The sequence below is a fragment of the Xenopus laevis genome, chromosome 5S, assembly GCF_017654675.1.
Source record: "Xenopus laevis strain J_2021 chromosome 5S, Xenopus_laevis_v10.1, whole genome shotgun sequence".
Taxonomy (NCBI): domain Eukaryota; kingdom Metazoa; phylum Chordata; class Amphibia; order Anura; family Pipidae; genus Xenopus; species Xenopus laevis.
Genome location: NC_054380.1, coordinates 133,933,888 through 133,952,818, shown reverse-complemented (window position 1 = coordinate 133,952,818; position 18,931 = coordinate 133,933,888). Strand labels below are relative to the sequence as shown.

General features: G+C 39.8%; 1 protein-coding gene across 1 annotated transcript in view; it reads left to right on the top strand.

Moving 5' to 3' along the window:
• Nucleotides 1-18,722, top strand: part of LOC108717499 (adhesion G-protein coupled receptor F2) — a 22,267-nt gene extending 3,545 nt beyond the window's left edge. Inside the window, exons 2-10 of the mRNA XM_041565082.1 lie at nt 3,503-3,584; nt 5,917-6,083; nt 7,372-7,737; nt 8,202-8,225; nt 9,114-10,469; nt 14,146-14,187; nt 15,771-15,821; nt 16,630-16,690; nt 18,470-18,722. Coding sequence (XP_041421016.1) covers nt 3,506-3,584; nt 5,917-6,083; nt 7,372-7,737; nt 8,202-8,225; nt 9,114-10,469; nt 14,146-14,187; nt 15,771-15,821; nt 16,630-16,690; nt 18,470-18,480 — 2,157 coding nt within the window. The 5' untranslated portion in view covers nt 3,503-3,505 and the 3' untranslated portion in view covers nt 18,481-18,722. The remainder of the gene's footprint in view (nt 1-3,502; nt 3,585-5,916; nt 6,084-7,371; nt 7,738-8,201; nt 8,226-9,113; nt 10,470-14,145; nt 14,188-15,770; nt 15,822-16,629; nt 16,691-18,469) is intronic.
• Nucleotides 18,723-18,931: the final 209 nt, after the last annotated feature.

The window sequence follows — 18,931 nt, the reverse complement described above, 5'->3', positions numbered from 1 at the left end:
ACTACATGGCAGCACAGAAACCAGTGCAATTAGCATCAGAATTTAATAATCAGCAAACCTGTAGCATCAGCTTATATTACAGCCAGGGAAGCTCATTTTCTGCTGGATAATTAGTGACGAGCCCTAAGCTTAGCTTCTCAACAGCCAATCAGAGCCCACTGAGCATGTGAGTGTCACAGACACTTTCCAAGATGGTGACCCCCTGTGACAAGTTTGAAGTCCTGGATCATTGCTGCTATTGACAAGCTCAAACTTTAGCCTCGTGCAATAAGTTCACTATATAAAATATGGCAATTTTAGCCACATTCATTTTTAGGGTGTAGTTCTCCTTTAAGTCTACTAGAAAATCATGTAAACATGAAATAAACCCAATAGGCTGGTTTTGCTTCCAATAAGGATTAATTATATCTTAGTTGGGATCAAGTACAAGTTACTGTTTTATTATTACACAGAAAAAGGAAATAATTTTAATTTGAATATAATGGAGTCTATGGGGCAAATTTACTAAAGGGTGAAGTGACTAACGCTGGGGAAAATTCTCCAGCATGACGTCATTTTGGTACTTTTTGGTATATTTACTAACAGGCGAAGGCGTAACGTCGTTAGGGAAGGCAATATACAGTAGCGCAACTTCGCACTCTAACGCCAGGCAAATTTTTGCTCTGGCGAACGGACTTAACTGCGCAAATTCACTAAGATGCGGAATTTAATGAACGTTAGCTGTTCCGCCAGATTTGCCTTCGCCAACTCAGACCAGGCGAAGTGCAATGGAGTGCATAGATCTTCCTCAATTTTTAGTGGAAAAAGTGTCTAAGTCCTAGAAAACGCTTGCGTATTTTCATTTTTTTAGCGTGATAGGCTGCAAAAGTCCGTAAAAATGTTTTTTGGGTAACCGGGTTCCCCCCTACATTTCCTAACATATGGCACATAAACTATACAGTGGGCTCATGTGTAGGGCAATATAATAACTCTATTGTCTTTATTGAGGTTCCCTGGGCTTGTGTAATATAATATATTTGCTGCAACATAAACGTCCATTCAACTTTATAATTTCTCGCCGTATGCAAATTAGCCAACGCTAGCGCATCTTCGGTTTGATTGTCCCCTAGCGAAACTTCACCAGCGTTCGGCACCCTGGATGCAACTTAGCATTTTAGTAAATTAGCGTTGTCCTACCGAATTTACGTCTAGGAAAGTGTTGCGATGGCTGCTAAGCTGTCGCTGGTGAATTTTCGCCGGTTAGTAAATTTGCCCCCATGTGAGATGGCCTTTCTGCCTTTGTACTTAGTTACACAGTAAGTAGTAAGTTACACAACTGTTTACACTTGTTCTTGTACTTGTCCCAATACAGAAAGCCCTTGCATAATACACTGATGACATTCTACCTTAGTCATGATCGTAATTGGTAAACACTGGCATTTTTCTTCTTCTTCTCACCTCCCCTCCCTTTTCTCCTGCCACAAGGTACCTACACGCAAGACATAAAACGTTACTTATATGTGACTCATGGAAGTTTCAGGGATCAGCTTGGGCATGGAGTGGGAATGAAGCCAAGAACATGAAGGAAGAATGAAAGATGTAACCTATTCCCGACATTTGTATTTTACATTGGGAATAATTAATTTCAGGTTGAGAGAATATCAGAATATAATTATACAGAAAGTTTAGTGTAGGAGGAGAAAGGCTTTGCTCACCAGGAGGTTCATATAGCAGAGGGCTGGACCTGTTCAGAATTGGGCAGGGGGTCATTGTTTCCTTTTCCAAATATGAAGTTTTCCCATAGTGGCATAACTACATATACCCCCCCACAAAGAAATATTCAGGGGGGCTCCCACCACTTGTTCTGTTTGTCTGGTTGTCCACTGCTCAGTTAATGTGATGGGCCACAAAATTGAAGGGAATGTTGAAGGGGACTACAATACAACACACCCTTAGTTCTGGTTCCCCCGGGCCCCAGGATGCTCTTTTGTAGTTATGTTACTGTTATCCTGATTGTTTCTTTCTGCCCAGCAGTATCTGATGTTTCTAGTCTTTAATAGGAGGAGTCACCATAGGGCTCATTGGTCATTTACTACCAGAAGTGCCGCATGCAAAGTGCAATTTCAGATGCAAGTTTTTTTGACCTCTATGACCAATTGATGCAGTCCCCTCAACCCCGGAGGGAATCTTCAAGGTGGCAGTAGATCCAGGGTTCCCCGACATCAACCTGCACTAAATTCAAAATAGAAGGCAAGGCAAGAGCAGCGCCCCAAGTGTAACTACTTGGCTTTGGATTTAAGTACTTTTAATAAATGGTGCCGAATCACACAACTGTGACTTTTTTCCTGTGGCCATAACTGCCATTGTAAAGGCTCCTCATGGTTTCGGTCTGTTTGAACCCCACTTGCTGGAGGGCTAGTCCATGCTGGAAAGCCTGAGGCCCAGTAGCTAGTGTAATAATAGCCTTTGTTATAATTGACCATGGATGTAACACACGCTGTAGTGGGAGTAGTGACTGAGATCTGAGATCCATAGACTTTTCAAGTCATGGGCAGGAGAATATAGATAATATATACCTAACCACTGGGTTTACAGACAGGCTATTGCCTAGGCCAGGGGTCCCCAACCTTTTTTTTACCCGTGAGCATCATTCAAATGTAGAAAAAAAGTTGGGGAGCAACACAAGCATGAAAAAGTTCACGGGGATGCCAAATACCGGATGTAATTGACTATTGGTAGCCCTATGTAAACTAGGTAGCCTACAGCAGGCTCTGTTTGGCCATAAATCAGGTTTTTATACAACCAAAACTTGCCTACAAATCAGGAAATCAAAAATAATCACTTGCTTTGAGGCAACTGGGAGCTACATCGAAGGGCTTGGGGAGCAACATGTTGTTAACGAGCCACTGGTTGGGGACCATTGGCCTAGGCCCCCCACCACTCCATGTATGAAAAATACAACTTGTTAAACGGATAAAGAGACTTTTAATCTATACAGATTTGAGATCTTCTATCTGCAGCCTTGGGTCCCAGGGTTTTTTGATGGACTGTATGTCCCCCCCCCCCCGGGGATATCTACCCAGTCACTCTGTTTCTATTTGACTGGTGAGGTGTCCATCCACCAAGGTGAGCAACCTATCTACTTACTAATCATATAAATCATGTACTGGAGCAGAAAGGCTGCTCGTGCTTTCTCCAACAATGATCCCCTGGGGACACCATTTACTGAAGCTATTAGGGTCACATCTAGTCAGGTCTTGGAACATACCTCCCTGAGGGGAGAAATCAAAGCTCTCTTTGTTTTTTGAAGATACCCTTTAAAAAGTAGGAAAGGGACTGTACTGAAAAGTTCATTGACAATAAGACCAAAAGCACCAAGTACTATTCCTGTTTTAAACCTGGACAATTATGTTAGGCAGAGAACTTCCCTATGGATGCTGGATACATACATATAAATATGGATAATATAGATAATTACATGGAGCAATGATTGCTTAAATGCTTCATTTGTTTTTTCCCCCAGCAAATGGAATTTTTGAAAATAATATCCATAATTCTATTGATGTACACAAAAAGGACGGAGAGTGGAACGCGTAAACGCATTGGTAAGTAAATCTACAAAATGTTATCACATCTACACCAGGAATACTGAATTTCAGGGGAGAAATTTCTCCTAGGGAAGTGTCTAGTTTGGTCTTGGCAGCCATCTTTGGTAGTAGCGCCAGAACATAAAGTAACTACCCAAATGGCCCAGATTCCTCAACTGAACCTAACAAAATACGATGAGTATTTAGACATGTTTTTTGGAAGTCTTTCATGAAGAAGTAATTATCAGTTCTCCTTCCTAAAAGAACTGTAGGTGGAATCCTGGAGGTAGAGGTTGTGGTTTCCGATTTTGCGGATGTTAAAAACGGTATTTGCCTTTATCAGGGGTGTCCCAGGTGTGAAATAATAATGACAGGAAAAAATCAAATAATTGTTGTAGATTTTTTTTATCAGGTATTTATCTTCTAAATGTAAATGGACATATTGAAGGTCACCAAACGCTTACATTTTGATCCTTGTTGCTTGTTGTTCTCCTGATTGAAGGAGAATATCTGTATCTTAAAGGGCATGTAAAGGCAAAACAATAAAATCCCATGTTTACTTTCTTTAATGAAAAAGAAACATATCTCCAATATACTTTAATTAAAAAATGTGTACAGTTTTTATAAGAAACCTGACTGTAGGCAGTGAAATTCTCCCTTCATTTACTGCTGTGGATAGGAATTGTCAGACGGTCCCTAACTGCTCTGCAGGGAAACAATCATACTTATGAACAGCAGGGGGAGCCCCCGCCTTACTTCCCAGCCATGCAGAACTCAAGCAGCTTTGTTTGTTTCCCTGTAGAGCAGTCGGCGACTGTGTAGAGATTTGTATTGGATTTTATTTTTGCCTTTACATCCCCTTTACTGTTTCCAACTCCAGCTGCAGGGACAAAGATCATGGAGCCAGATTTAAACAGATAAACTGGGATTCTATTTGGAGGATTATTTTGCTGCAGCCACTGGTTCTGCAGAGTTGGAGAAAGTTTGTATTAAACAATACAAAAACTATAAAATCCACATTAGATTACATGACAACACAGGACCCAGTGCAGTCTGTATATTCTGATTATTAATCAGTCTTGCTGTATCGGCTTCTGGCAGATATTATTTGACTTGTGCTGTTTTGATAATTTATGACGATCCCTAAGCAGCCCAGACCACACTGAGCATGTGCACAGTCTTGGTCTTGCAAAGATGTATAACAAAGTTACAAGATGGAGACCCGCTGTGGCCAACTTTGAAAGCATAAATCATTTGTTTGATTAGGCTTGTGGTGCAGTAAGTTCATGTTTATGTTTAGTATACAAAATACAGCATTTCTAGCATTATTTTATATTAGAAATTAGTTCCCCTTTAAGGTACATTTTAGCACTGGCTGTGACCAAACCTACGGACTTGTTCTTGGTATGGGAATTGCCCACACCCCAAATACATCATACCAGTGGTTTGACAGGCCACCTCATCTGCCTTCTATTGTGATTGGAATTGGATTTTTATGCAATAGGATCTTGTGGTCAGCCTCCCTTAAACACAATGGCAGACTAAAAAGGCAAACTAAACCAATTGCACATTTAAAAAACTTGAGAGAAACAAAAAAAACCTTAAAGGAGGGTTATTTATCAAAGGTTGAATGGTACAGGAATGAGAAATTTCTAAAACTCTAATAAAATAGATTTAATTCACAATTTGAATGGTATGTTATTCATGGAAAACTTTGAACGTATAAAATTGGATAAAATAGTCCCAACCCGAAAACTCAAATCAAATTCTAATCGCGTTTTTTTCGGAAAAAAGAAACTCGACTTTTTGTTTTGTTTTGACGCGCAACATTTCTTTTCTTCCATCGGTGTCTATGGGGCATCGTTTTCGCTGCGAAACTTGCCAAAAATTTGGCTCATCACTTCTATTAACATCTTCAAATAGTTCAAGGGACCCCTGTCATTGACTTCTACATGAACTCAGCAGATTTTAGGTGGAGAATAGTCGGATTAGAAATGTTTCCAGGGTTGAGGTGTGATAAATCTCACATTGGTGCTTTGAATTCGAATTTACCATTCACACCTTGGTAAATCTGCCCCTAAATATATGTTCAATTCAGAATTTTTTACATTTGGCAAAACAGATTGGGAGGAACCCAACCAGGAAGCCTCGAACCATAGGCCCATGAGTCCAAACTCCTCACTCCCCTTCTTTATTCCCATTACATACACTCATGTATCTTTCCTTCCACATCACCTCTCCCTTTCTCTCATCCATGAATCAGCAATAAACTTGATCAGATTGTTCAATGAAACGATCTGATTGCACTATGGCGCCATGCTGCAAGTATTGTCTCTCTGTTCCTCTCAAGGTAAACCTGAATGTCTGGAAGATTTTGGTGACTGTGTGGAAGGCGAGGAATCTTGTAAAAAGTGCAAGGACAACTTTGAAGGAAACATAACCGCAAGATGCCAGAGAAACGCGTGGAGGCCAATCTTCGAAAACTGTGTATCTCCTAGCATGCGCTCCCTTCTCTCGGTAAATACCAAGTTCATAATTGAGTCCGTTAATTTAAATGGTATAAATGTATTTCGTAGATATGTGCCAGTTGCCAAGGCATTTCATACTCTTCTGAAAGTCTCCACCCAACCTCCATCATTGTCCTACACAATTATTTGACAGTGAGTGTTGACATGGGTGCTCTATCATTATTGTGCATCTTAGCTCCTCAGATTGGGCACCAGATATAATTGGGAAGGTGGTATAAAATGATGCCAGTGAGGTCAGGAAGCCATAAGGATGTCAACTTTACCATAACTGAAATCGGGGAGGTTTTTAGCCCACGTTATACCTCATTTCTCCAACCAAGCCAAGGTCCATCCTGCCCATGACCGTTCATGTTCCAACCATACTTTTTACCCAAGTGATTGCCAGAATATCCAGGAGGGTTGATAGGATGAACATTGTACAAGTGGTCTATCGTTTCATGAGTTTGGGTCAACAGTTAGCTGCAACTAACATAGTAATTCAGCAGATGACAGTTTGAAACCTGCTTGATGAACAAACTGATTGATATCCATGGTGCATATATATAAGTGTCAGCATTGTCTGGCTGGCATACATATACCAAATATTGTCCCTCATGGATTTTATAGGCTCAGGCATGGCCAGCATTGGCATTAGGATTATCTATGTAAAACAGGGGTGTAAATGTAGGGGACTCAGGCCAAAGAGGTATAGGGGGCCCATGAGGCCCTAATTAAATATATATATATATTGGTGAAACAGCTCAACAGCTCAGACATTTCAGGGGCCCTAAAATGTATTTGCTATGGGACCCAGTAGCATCTAGTTATGCCACTGATGTAAGAACGTATGGCTGCAACTCAGATCATGCATCTGAACATATATGGGTATGGCATCCATTATCTGGAAACCTGTTATCCAGAAAGCTCTGAATTACGGAAAGGCCGTCTCCCGTTGACTCCATTTTATCCAAATAAACCACATTTTTTAAAAATGATTTCCTTTTTCTGTGTAATAATAAAACAGTAGCTTGTACTTGATCCCAACTAAGATATAATTAATCCTTATTGGAGGCAAAACCAGCCTTTTGTTTAAATCTTATTTTAGCAGACTTAAGGTATTAACAAAAGATCCATTATCTGGAAAATCCCAGGTCCCAAAGCATTCTGGATAACAGGTCCCACACATGTATTAGAATTGTGACATCATCAGCATTATGTGTGAGCGGTAATATGGACAGATCCCCCCTTATATATTTTGTTCAGACCCACAAATTTTTTTTTCTCTACTTTAACTGCAGGTGTTTGAAAGAGTCAAGTACAAGAAAAAACCTTCTGGAGGCGTTAGCAGTGGAGGCTCTGTAGCATTTGGGGCAGTAAAGCCAGAGGTTACCAACGGTGGAGGCTCTGTAGCGTTTGGGGCAGTAAACCCAGAGGTTACCAACGGTGGAGGCTCTGCAGCATTTGGGGCAGTAAACCCAGAGGTTACCTATGGTGGAGGCTCTGTAGCGTTTGGGCCAGAGGTTATCAGCAGTGGAGAAGTCGAAGACCAATGTTCGCTGTTTCCTCTCATCTCTTCCGAAATCCAGAAAGAAAGAACCACGGCGGGAAACATTGCTACAATAGTCACACTGCTACAGAAAATCTCTGTGCGCTGCTTTATAAGGGTAATTGTTCAATCTTTCAACTCAATATGAAATGTATAGAAGACACACGTGTAGGAAGTAAGACTTTTTTTAATAAATTGTTATTTATATATATATATATGTATGCAACTAGGCAAGGGCCCACTGACAATATACTTAATACTCAACATGTATATATATATATAAGACCTGGTGGAAAGATAATTATACATTACCTGGCAGTTTAGATCAGCCCTGTACTGTCACCTTCTATGACAGGCAAACCTTACTTTCTGCAAAAATAAATATTGTTTTGGGTGCTGTGCAATTAGACATGTAACGCCAATATTCTCTCATGTTCAACCAATCTCCCCTGAATCATATCTACTGACTATCAGCGTGAACACAACTACCTGAAATGGAACCACCAGACACAATTGAATAATGTCTTCCTTTATTTGCTTTCATTTAAATAACACTTCTCATATTTATTTGTGTCTTCATAGCTACTATCTGAAGAAAAAGTACAGGTAAGGATTTGTATTATTTTATTAAGCTTATACAGTAGCTCTGCATGTTTGATGTTTGGCTATTAGGGGAAGAAGAACTCTGAGTATCACTCATGTATTATAAGGGATAATGTACCCCCTACTGTAAATGATAAGGATATTAGAAGTCACTGAGGGGTTGTTCTGTGACCATATAAAGGCACAAGGCTGCAGGCTGAGTTATACAGGGAACTCTGAGTATCACTCATGTATTATAAGGGATAATATACCCCCTACTGTAAATGATAAGGATATTAGAAGTCACTGAGGGGTTGTTCTGTGACCATATAAAGGCACAAGGCTGCAGGCTGAGTTATACAGGGAACTCTGAGTATCACTCATGTATTATAAGGGATAATGTACCCCTACTGTAAATGATAAGGATATTAGAAGTCACTGAGGGGTCCTTTGACCATATAAAGGCACAAGGCTGCAGGCTGAGTTATACAGGGAACTCTGAGTATCACTCATGTATTATAAGGGATAATGTACCCCTACTGTAAATGATAAGGATATTAGAAGTCACTGAGGGGTCCTGTGACCATATAAAGGCACAAGGCTGCAGGCTGAGTTATACAGGGAACTCTGAGTATCACTCATGTATTATAAGTGATAATGTACCCCCCTACTGTAAATAATAAGGATATTAGAAGTCACTGAGGGGTTGTTCTGTGACCATATAAAGGCACAAGGCTGCAGGCTGAGTTTTACAGGGAACTCTGAGTATCACTCATGTATTATAAGGGATAATGTACCCCCTACTGTAAATGATAAGGATATTAGAACTCACTGAGGAGTTATATGACCATATTCCTCATTATACCTTTAAATAGTAAATGCTGATTTATTAAACATGTTTTTAATTAAAAGGATTACAGTAAGATGGCAAATCACATACTCAACACGTCAACCATACCCAACTGGTTGTTGGTTCCACAGAAGGATGCCAGCTCTGTGCTCCTGACTTCTCTGTATTCTCTGGCATCAAGCGTGGCCTCCAGCACTGAGCATTTGCCAAGAATGAGTATCCAGAAGGAATTCCTCTATCTGCAGACTGAAAATATCCCCGGGGACAGTGATTTCACATTTAATTTTAACAGCACCCGACAGGCGGTCAATGGGCAGATCTTTATTGAGAAAAAAAAGGTGCGAGACCTATCGGAATTGTTCGCTGTCAGTATGGCGTATCCAACCCTGGGAAACATTCTGCCGACTGAATCAGACAACGTAAGTGTGAATGGACTGGTGATGTCGCTGGCATTAAGCACCAACGTCAGTGAAATTTTGCTCAAATTTGAGAAAGTCAGTAAATCATTAAATATTAACACTCACTGCGCTGCCTGGGACAGAGGGAAGGAAACGTGGATCAAGGACTCGTGCCGAATGCAAGAAGACTCGCTCCATCACACCGTTTGCAAGTGCAACTATTCCGAAAACTACCTGTCCTTTTCCATTTTAATGTCCCCCAAAGCTAAGGGTGGTCCAGCTCTTCATTACATCACACTGATAGGCCTGGGGATCTCAATATGCAGCCTGGTCCTCTGCTTGATCATTGAGGCTTTGGAATGGAGACACATAACCAGGCACAGAACTGCATACATGAGACATGTTTCAATAGCAAATATATCCCTCTCGTTGCTCCTTGCTGATATCTGGTTCATAGTCAGTGCTGCCACTGGCAACACCAAATTCTCAAATGTTTGCATCACGTCAACATTTTTTACTCATTTTTTTTACCTCTCCTTGTTCTTCTGGATGTTCATTATGGGTTTATCCATCCTCTACAGAATCTTCCTGGTATACCATGATATGAGTAGAACATTGATGCTGGTGATACTATTCTCCGTAGGCTACGGATGCCCCTTTCTCATAAGCATTTTGACGTTGGTCATAACTTTGAGTCAACCGGGAAAGCCGTACACAAGAGAGGACAGTTGCTGGTTGAACTGGGATCATTCCAAAGCCCTTCTTGCCTTCATTATCCCGGCATTCTTCATCCTGGCTGTCAATGTTCTGGTTACTTGTATAGTTGTTTCTGTTTTACTGAGACCTTCCGTAGGGCAAACACCAAGGACCAATGAAAGAGGCTATCTGGTCCAGATCAGTAGATGTGTTGCTATTCTCACGCCACTTTTAGGACTAACTTGGGCCATTGGTATTGCTACAATCATACAAGACAGCTCTATAGTGTTTGATTATCTCTTTACAATACTAAATGCACTCCAGGTCAGTATATTTTCCCTTTCATATTCTTATTTGGATGTGAATGAGTTGCCTTAGTAATAGGGATGGGCGAATTTGAAAAAAATTACGCCTATAGATATGTATGGTGTCGTGCATCAAAATAAAAAGACATGGGTCAAAAAAATTTCGCCGCGCGACCGAATTTTTTTGCCACCCATAGACTTTAATGGGCGTTGGTGACATTTCGTCGACGGCGAATTTTTGTCGAAACGAAACGGGTCAAATTCGCCAAACCCTACTTTGTAACACTCTGCAAAATTGCATTTCTACCTGTAAATTTATTTTATGATAACTTAAAGGGGTTGTTCACCATTGAGTTAAATTTAAGGGGCCGATTCACTAACTTCAAATGAAGGATTAGAAGTAAAAAAAATTTGAATTTCGAAGTATTTTTTGGGCTACTTCGACCATCGAATGGGCTACTTCGACCTTCGACACGACTTCGAATCGAAGGATTCGAAGTAAAAATCGTTAGACTATTTGACCATTCCATAGTCGAAGTACTGTCTCTTTAAAAAAAACTTCGACCCCCTAGTTCGCCATCTAAAAGCTACCGAAGTCAATGTTAGCCTATGGGGAAGGTCCCCATAGGCTTTTTGATCGAAGGATATTCTTTGGATCGTTGGATTAAAATCCTTCTAATCGTTTGATTCGAAGGATTTTATCGTTCGATCGAAGGAATAATCCTTCGATCGTACTATCTGCGCTAAATCCTTCGACTTCGATATTCGAAGTCGAAGGATTTCAATCAGCCCCTAAGGGTCGAATATCGAGGGTTAATTAACCCTCGATATTCGACTGGGAATTAAAATCCTTCGACTTCGAATATCGAAGTCGAAGGATTTAGCGCAGATAGTACGATCGAATGATCGAAGGATTATTCTTTCGATCGAACGATTAAATCCTTCGAATCGTTCGATTCGAAGGATTTTAATCCAACGATCCAAAGAATATCCTTCGATCAAAAAAACTTAGGAAAGCCTATGGGGACCTTCCCCATAGGCTAACATTGAGTTCGGTAGGTTTTAGGTGGCGAACTAGGGGGTCAAAGTTTTTTTTAAAGAGACAGTACTTCGACTATCGAATGGTCGAATAGTCGAACGTTTTTTAGTTCGAATCCTTCGATTCGAAGTTGAAGTCGTAGTCGAAGGTCAAAGTAGCCCATTCGATGGTCGAAGTAGCCCAAAAAACACTTCGAAATTCGAAGTTTTTTTACTTCGAATCCTTCACTCGAAGTTAGTGAATCGGCCCCTAAGTATAATGTAGAGCGTCATATTCTGAGACAACTTGCAATTGATTTTCTTTTTTTATTATTTGTGGTTTTTAAGATATCTAGCTTTTTATTCAGCAGATTTCCAGTTTGCAATTTCAGCCATCTGTTGTCCAAATTATCCAATGCATCAGGTCTGGACTGAGAATTAAAATAGGCCCTGGCATTTCAGTTACACAGAGGCCCAAACAGCCCCCCACCAACCCAATAAATAGTCACTGTCTATGGCAACTTATAGCAGCCCCATTGGCATTTGAAACAACCCACAGATTGCCAGTCCAGGCCTGCAATGCATTGATTTGAATAAGAGACTGGAATATGAATAGGAAAGGGCCCGAATTGAAAGACGAGGAATAAAAAGTAGAAATAACAATACATGTCTGGATTTATCGAGAATTTTTTTTTTAGATGGGGTCAGTGACCCCCCATTTGAAAGCTGGAAAAAATATGAAGAAGGCAAATAATTCAAAAACGACAAAAAATAAACATTGAAGACTGACTGAAAAGTTATAGAATTGACTAAAAGTCTACTTAAAGGGGAACTATCGTGAAAATTTAAATTTAATATAAGCTTCATCACACTAAAATAAGACATTTTCTAAATACAATCAATTAAAAATTCAGTATCATTTCTGAACTAATCAAGTTTATCTTCACTATTCCTCTCTCAGTTTCTGTTTCTCTTCATTCTGTCTTCATGCAGCAGTTGGGTGTCAGATATTCATTGACAGTTAGATCCAATATATCTTATAGGGGGGCTCCTTTTGCCTAGAAGATGTATTAGAGGTCACTCTATTAAACTCACCAGACATCATGTCTCTACATGCAGAATTTGTGCAAAAGGCAGTTATTTTGTTACATTTTGTTTGTACTGGAATCAGTATTTCAAAAACAATGCAGAATATTTAAAGGAGAACTAAACCCCATTTCTAATAAAAAACCCTACCCCCTATCCTCCATAGCCCCCCTCTCTGCTTCCCCCCCACGCAGGACTGAACACAAGTAAATACCCCATTACCCCTTGTTGCAGAGTCAGCACAACAGAGCTCAGGGGGGGCCATCTTTAGCCCCTTTCAGTAATCTTCGGGTCTTCTTCCAGCACTTCGGTAATTTTTGTCACTTTTGGCGCAAGCACATTTGTAGTAAACCGGGAAAATGCTCCAACTGCACATGGGCTGACACGGAGCTTCCTGAGATTGCCAAAGTGGCTAAAGATGGCCCGCGTAGCTCCACTGTGCTGACTCTCCAACAAGGGATAATTATCGGCTTAGGGGTATTTACTTGTGTTAACGCATGTGCGGGGGGGGCAGGGAGGGGGGACTATGGAGGGTAGGGGGTAGGGTTTTTTTTTATTAGAAAGGGGGGTTTAGTTTTTCTTTAATTGATTGTATTTATAAAGTTTCTTATTTAAGTATGATGAAGCTGATATTACATTTTCATTTTTGCATGAGTTCCCCTTTAAAGGTGAACCAGCCCTTTAAAGGTCCAAGAAAGTTAATATCACTGAAGGGGGAAAGTTGTTAGGTACCTGCACTGATTCTAACCTCACTACAGCTCCTGGATTGGATCTTCTTCTTCCCAAACTACTACCAAAAATGGCAATTTAATAAGATAATCTACTTCTCCACATCACAATACTCTTCCAGTGCCCCAGCGCCCAAGAGCACGTCATACCGATGTTTTATCAGATTTCTATAGTGTACTGAGGATGCTGGGACACTAGAATATGGTGGCTCGGTGCAAAAATATCCCTGGCCAGTGCTTTTTGGAAGAAGAATGCCAACCTAGGGTCTACCATTCCATATCCATAAAGTTGTCTTAGAAAGAAAGCAGAATGGGATAAGATCATGTTCTATATCCTATCCAAACCCACAACAAAATGTATTGCATAGGCTGAAAACACATGAGAGGTCTGGCAGTTGGTTGGACCCAGGCCTCCCAGTTTGATGGTGCCAATAGTTGTAACACTAATATAGTCAAACTAATACAGACTAATATAGTCAAATATAAATAAACAGAGAGAGCCATATTAATTACATTTTAATCTTCAGTATATACAATGTATCTCATAGCACATAGGCATCTTTATTCAACTTTCTCCAGAGCCACCTCAGGAAATAACAAGATATTCTTCTATTGGGCAAAGGGTCCCGATTCCTTGACTTTTGTATTTGTCTCATGTAAATATTAAGAGATATTATCTAGATCATTTGTTATGTTTTTTAATCCCTGGCTTTTAGGATGATGATATTGGCTCATCTCTAGGCTTCCTCAGGGCCAGAAATATCTATAGTAACATTGATATTCTTCTATAAACAGGAATATATTATATTCATCTTATCAACAAAACTAAACAAAATAATTACTCTTCTTCTAAACATTTTCCAGGGCTTTCTTATACTGCTGTTGGGAAGCCTGATGGACCCCCAGGTAAATATTCAGCCGTGATATAAGCCATTACTATCTGCAGCTTCGGCTCACCTATAATGCAAGAAATCAGGGCAGACCCTATAGACTAGACCCACAGTCCTGATTCAAAAACAGGTCTTTCTGTTCTGTTGAATGTATTGATCTGTGTTGTCTAATGCTTTTATTTGCTATAATTTCAGATTTATAGGGGTTGTTGTATTTGAAATAATCATTTTACAAATTTTAACCTGTTTGCTGTGTGCCAATGCCGTGCCCATAAAATTCATATTCTTGCACCAAATTTAAACTTCTGACATTCACCTTTAAAATCTTATTTAGCAATGTTCCTACATACATTGCAAGCCTTACTTTCAGATATTTTCCATATTGACCAATTTCTTCACTTTCTCCAATACCTTAAGGTGGCCGCCATATATTATCTATCTATCTATCTATCTATCTATCTATCTATCTATCTATCTATCTATCTATCTATCTATCTATCTATCTCTCTATCTATCTATCTATCTATCTATCTATCTATCTTTCTATCTATCTATCTATCTATCTATCTATCTATCATCTATCTATCTATCTATCTATCATCTATCTATCTATCTATCTATCTATCTATCTATCTATCTATCTATCTATCTATCTATCTAATCTATCTATCTATCTATGTATTATCTATCTATCTATCTATCTATCTATCTATCTATCTATCTATCTATCTATCTATCTATCTATCTATCTATCTATCTATCTATCTATTATCTATCTATCTATTATCTATCTATCTATCTATCTATCTATCTATCTATTATCTATCTATCTATCTATCTATCTATCTATCTATCTATCTATCTATCTATCTATCTATCTATCTATTATCTATCTATCTATCTATCTATCTATCTATCTATCTATCTATCTATCTATCTATCTATCTATCATTATCTATCTATCTATCTATCTATCTATCTATCTGTCTGTCTGTCTGTCTGTCTGTCTGTCTGTCTGTCTGTCTGTCTGTCTGTCTGTCTGTCTGTCTATCTATCTATCTATCTATCTATCTATCTATCTATCTATCTGTCTGTCTCTCTCTCTCTCTCTCTCTCTCTCTCTCTCTCTCTCTCTCTCTATCATCTATCTATCTATCTATCTATCTATCTGTCTGTCTGTCTGTCTGTCTGTCTGTCTGTCTATCTATCTATCTATCTATCTATCTATCTTCTATCTATCTATCTATCTATCTATCTATCTATCTATCTATCTCTCTCTCTCTCTCTCTCTCTCTCTCTCTCTCTCCCTCCCTCCCTCTCTCTCTCTCTCTCTCTCTCTCTCTCTCTATATCATCTATCTATCTATCTATCTATCTGTCTGTCTGTCTGTCTGTCTGTCTCTCTGTCTGTCTCTCTCTCTCTCTCTCTCTCTCCCTCTCTCTGACTGTGTACATAGATACACAGTCATACAGCATAAATGAAGTCTGAATTGAATTCATTACCAAGTAAAGGGTTCCATTTTCTTATATCTTGATTCTATATGAAACAGTATTTACTAGAGAGCAGAAGACTGAACTGACCACTGATTTTTGTCACTAGGTTCAAAAGGCTCTGAAAACCCAAATTCCATGGCAAACATCGGAAACAAAGGTGATACTATCCTGAAACTGTACATATGGACATCCCTTCTTCATTATCATATTTTTAGTGATACGTGAATTTGGCCCGTTTCCCCCAAAAATTTGCGAAACTGCAGAAAAATTTGCGAAATGCCAACAAATTAGAGAAACGAATTGAAGTTGATGGGCGTTAGGAAAAAATTCAGAGCACCAATATTTTGGCACACACGCCAATTTTTTAACATGAGCGGCATTTCCTTTTTTTTGGCTTGAATTACATTGTACATTGAATTACAGTGTCTGAGCCACCAGTGAAGAGAATAGAAAGGGACAGACGCTGCTTTCAATAGCAATACATATCCACATAACTTAAAAAGCATAGAAAAACTGTAATGAATGTATATTGCAAAATTGCTCAGAATTATTTTTATTAGGCAAAAAAATCAAGGCCACTCCCTTTTGTCAGATATTCCTATTTGCATCTACTCCTCCTATTTCACCTTTGCTGCTTCAAGAAGGCGTCGATCCTAATTTTGGGCTCCAGATTGTCTTTAACAGAGAGCCCAGGTGCTGGTGGGTTTATCATTCTCTCATCTTCACTTGAATGTTTAACCTCTGTCTCTATTATAAGAATATATTAGACTTCAGCTTTGTGCAACCCAAACCATATGAAACACAGGGCATTTTGATCAATTTGGAGCACTCAAGAAGATTGACAGTGATCAATGTTCACCTCCCTGCTGTTTAGATGATTCCCATTCTTTCCTTTCTTCTCTATAGCAGAGTCTTTAGGTGAGTATCGCATGTGTAACGTTATTTATTTTTATTGTACAATGCAGAATACATCAAGCAACCCCAAGGGGGATTCTCAGGCACCAGATGTGAAGACTTCAGATGAAGGTAAAAAGTATTGCAATATTCATACAGTTCCAAACATTTCTTTTCAAAGAGACTCACCATGTAAAATGCCTTCAGCAGAAGGGAGCGGACATAACTGTATTGTTTGTAGGGTAGGGACTCAAAATGTAATCCTTCAGGCAGTTGAGTAAAAGAAGGTCAAGTCAAGTCAAGTGGATTTTATATGTAATACAGTACATAGTAGAAACAAAATAACGTTTCTCCAGAACCCATGGTGCTACACATAAGGCTATAAGAGGTTTTATAAAGTGTGTAGATTTCTATTTCTCTACAAGTGTGTATATATATATATTTTTTTTTATTTTTTTGTTCATGAGATGAAAAATACACGGTCTTGCTGGGCGAGGTAGACATACATTTGTGAGGTTTTTTATGCAGTTCTTGTGAATATATTCAGTTCAGTCCTTGGGAGTTGAGATGCCAGATGGCTCGTGGAAGAAAACTGTTGCACATTCTGGAAGTTCGTGCCCTAATACTGCGGTATTATCAGCAAACTTGATGATGTGATTCGACCCCTTGTAAGGGGCCCGAAGGCTCAGACAGAGGTATCGGACCAAGGAGGAAGCACAGTCTCACCAGATCGAGGTATCCAAAGGGTTAAGAGAAGGCAAAGTCAGGTCCAGGCAATAAGGTCGGTACAGGCGGCAAAGGTTCAATACACGGTATAACAGGCAAGGTCAAGATCAGGATCAGATAACAGAAGAATATAGCGCACCCAGGAACTCACTTAGTGGAACCTATTGTAGGGCAAAGTCTGGAGTGCTCTGGCGCCTTAAATAGCCCTTCATTGGCGCCAAAAACGTACGTGGTGACGTCATCACTCTGGCGTCCAATCCGGCGCTGGCGTCTTTGTGCTGGCATCTAGATGATGACGTCACTGAACTGCACCCAGGACGATCCGCATGGAAGGAAGAGGCGCCGCCATCTTGGAACGGAATGCAGCCATGCTGGTAAGCCTTCCTTACACCCCAGCCTTGCCACGCAGTCATGAGTCAGCAGTGTGAACAGCAGTGGACTGAGCACAGAGTCTTGAGGAGCCGCCCGTGCTCAGTGTGATGGTGCTGGAGATGTTTCTTCCCATTCGGACTACCTGAGGTCTCTTGGTCAGGAAGCCCAAGATCCAGTTGCAAATGGAGATGTTCAGGCCCAACATGCTCAGCTTAACACTCAGGTGCTGAGGAATGATTGTATTGAATGCTGAGCTAAAGTCTATGAACAGCATTCGTACATACGTGTCTTTATTGTCTAGGTGAGTAAGTGGCAGGTGCAGGGCAGTGGCATCGTCAGTTGAGCGTTTGGAATGGTGGGTGAACTGTTGTGGGTCCAGAGATGGTGACAACAGGCCTTTGATGTGTCACATGACCAGCCTTTATTGAAGTACAAATATGGATTACAGCCTTACGGGTTTCGTGTTCTCACGACACTTAATCATAGGCCTACAGTAAAGGGCTCTAGAGGAAATAATCAGATGTAAGTTGACATGTTTTAGCACCCTTTGCAGTGGAGGCACTTTGCACTCCCCAATGGAGGACAAGGATTTGCACTTTCTGGATGAAAACAGCAAGAGACAGTGTTGTAATTACATTGGGCAGGCTGTTTGCATATGTAGGTCACACCCCACCCCTTCATCCCAGCCCTCCATCTGCCTCCTAAAAAAAATTGAGGTATAAACCAGTGGCGGTACCCAACAATGAGGCTGGTCTTTAAAAATAAAGAAACTTCTTTAGCAATGTAATAATCACATCTTTATTTTTCTTCTAGAACTCTCCTGAAAAATGTCCAGGCATCTAAATGAAGGTCTGTGTGTATTGCACTGGAGATAATCCAAATGTTCTTTGTGAGTTTATCATGTGTGAAGTCAAGTTTGGAGTTGAAAACCCTTAGAAACATCCACTTTTACATTTAAAATATTTATTACACTATATTGTTTATTGACTTGTATATAAACCCCACAGAAATGAATATATTTTTGCAATGTCTTGTCCATTGTATTATTAAAGTTGTGTTTCTGAGACTCATTCTTGCTTTGTCTATTGAATGTGGGGCAATTATTTACTGTACATCCCATGATAAATGTATCATCTTTTTTTTCTCCAGCTTTAACCACAATGGCCTGGTTTAGATGGAAGTATTTAATCACAGTGGATAAAGGCAAGACAAATTATTTAGACTTTAGAACAATTATCTTGCTGTTTATCAATGCCAAAAAGCATCCAGTAAGTA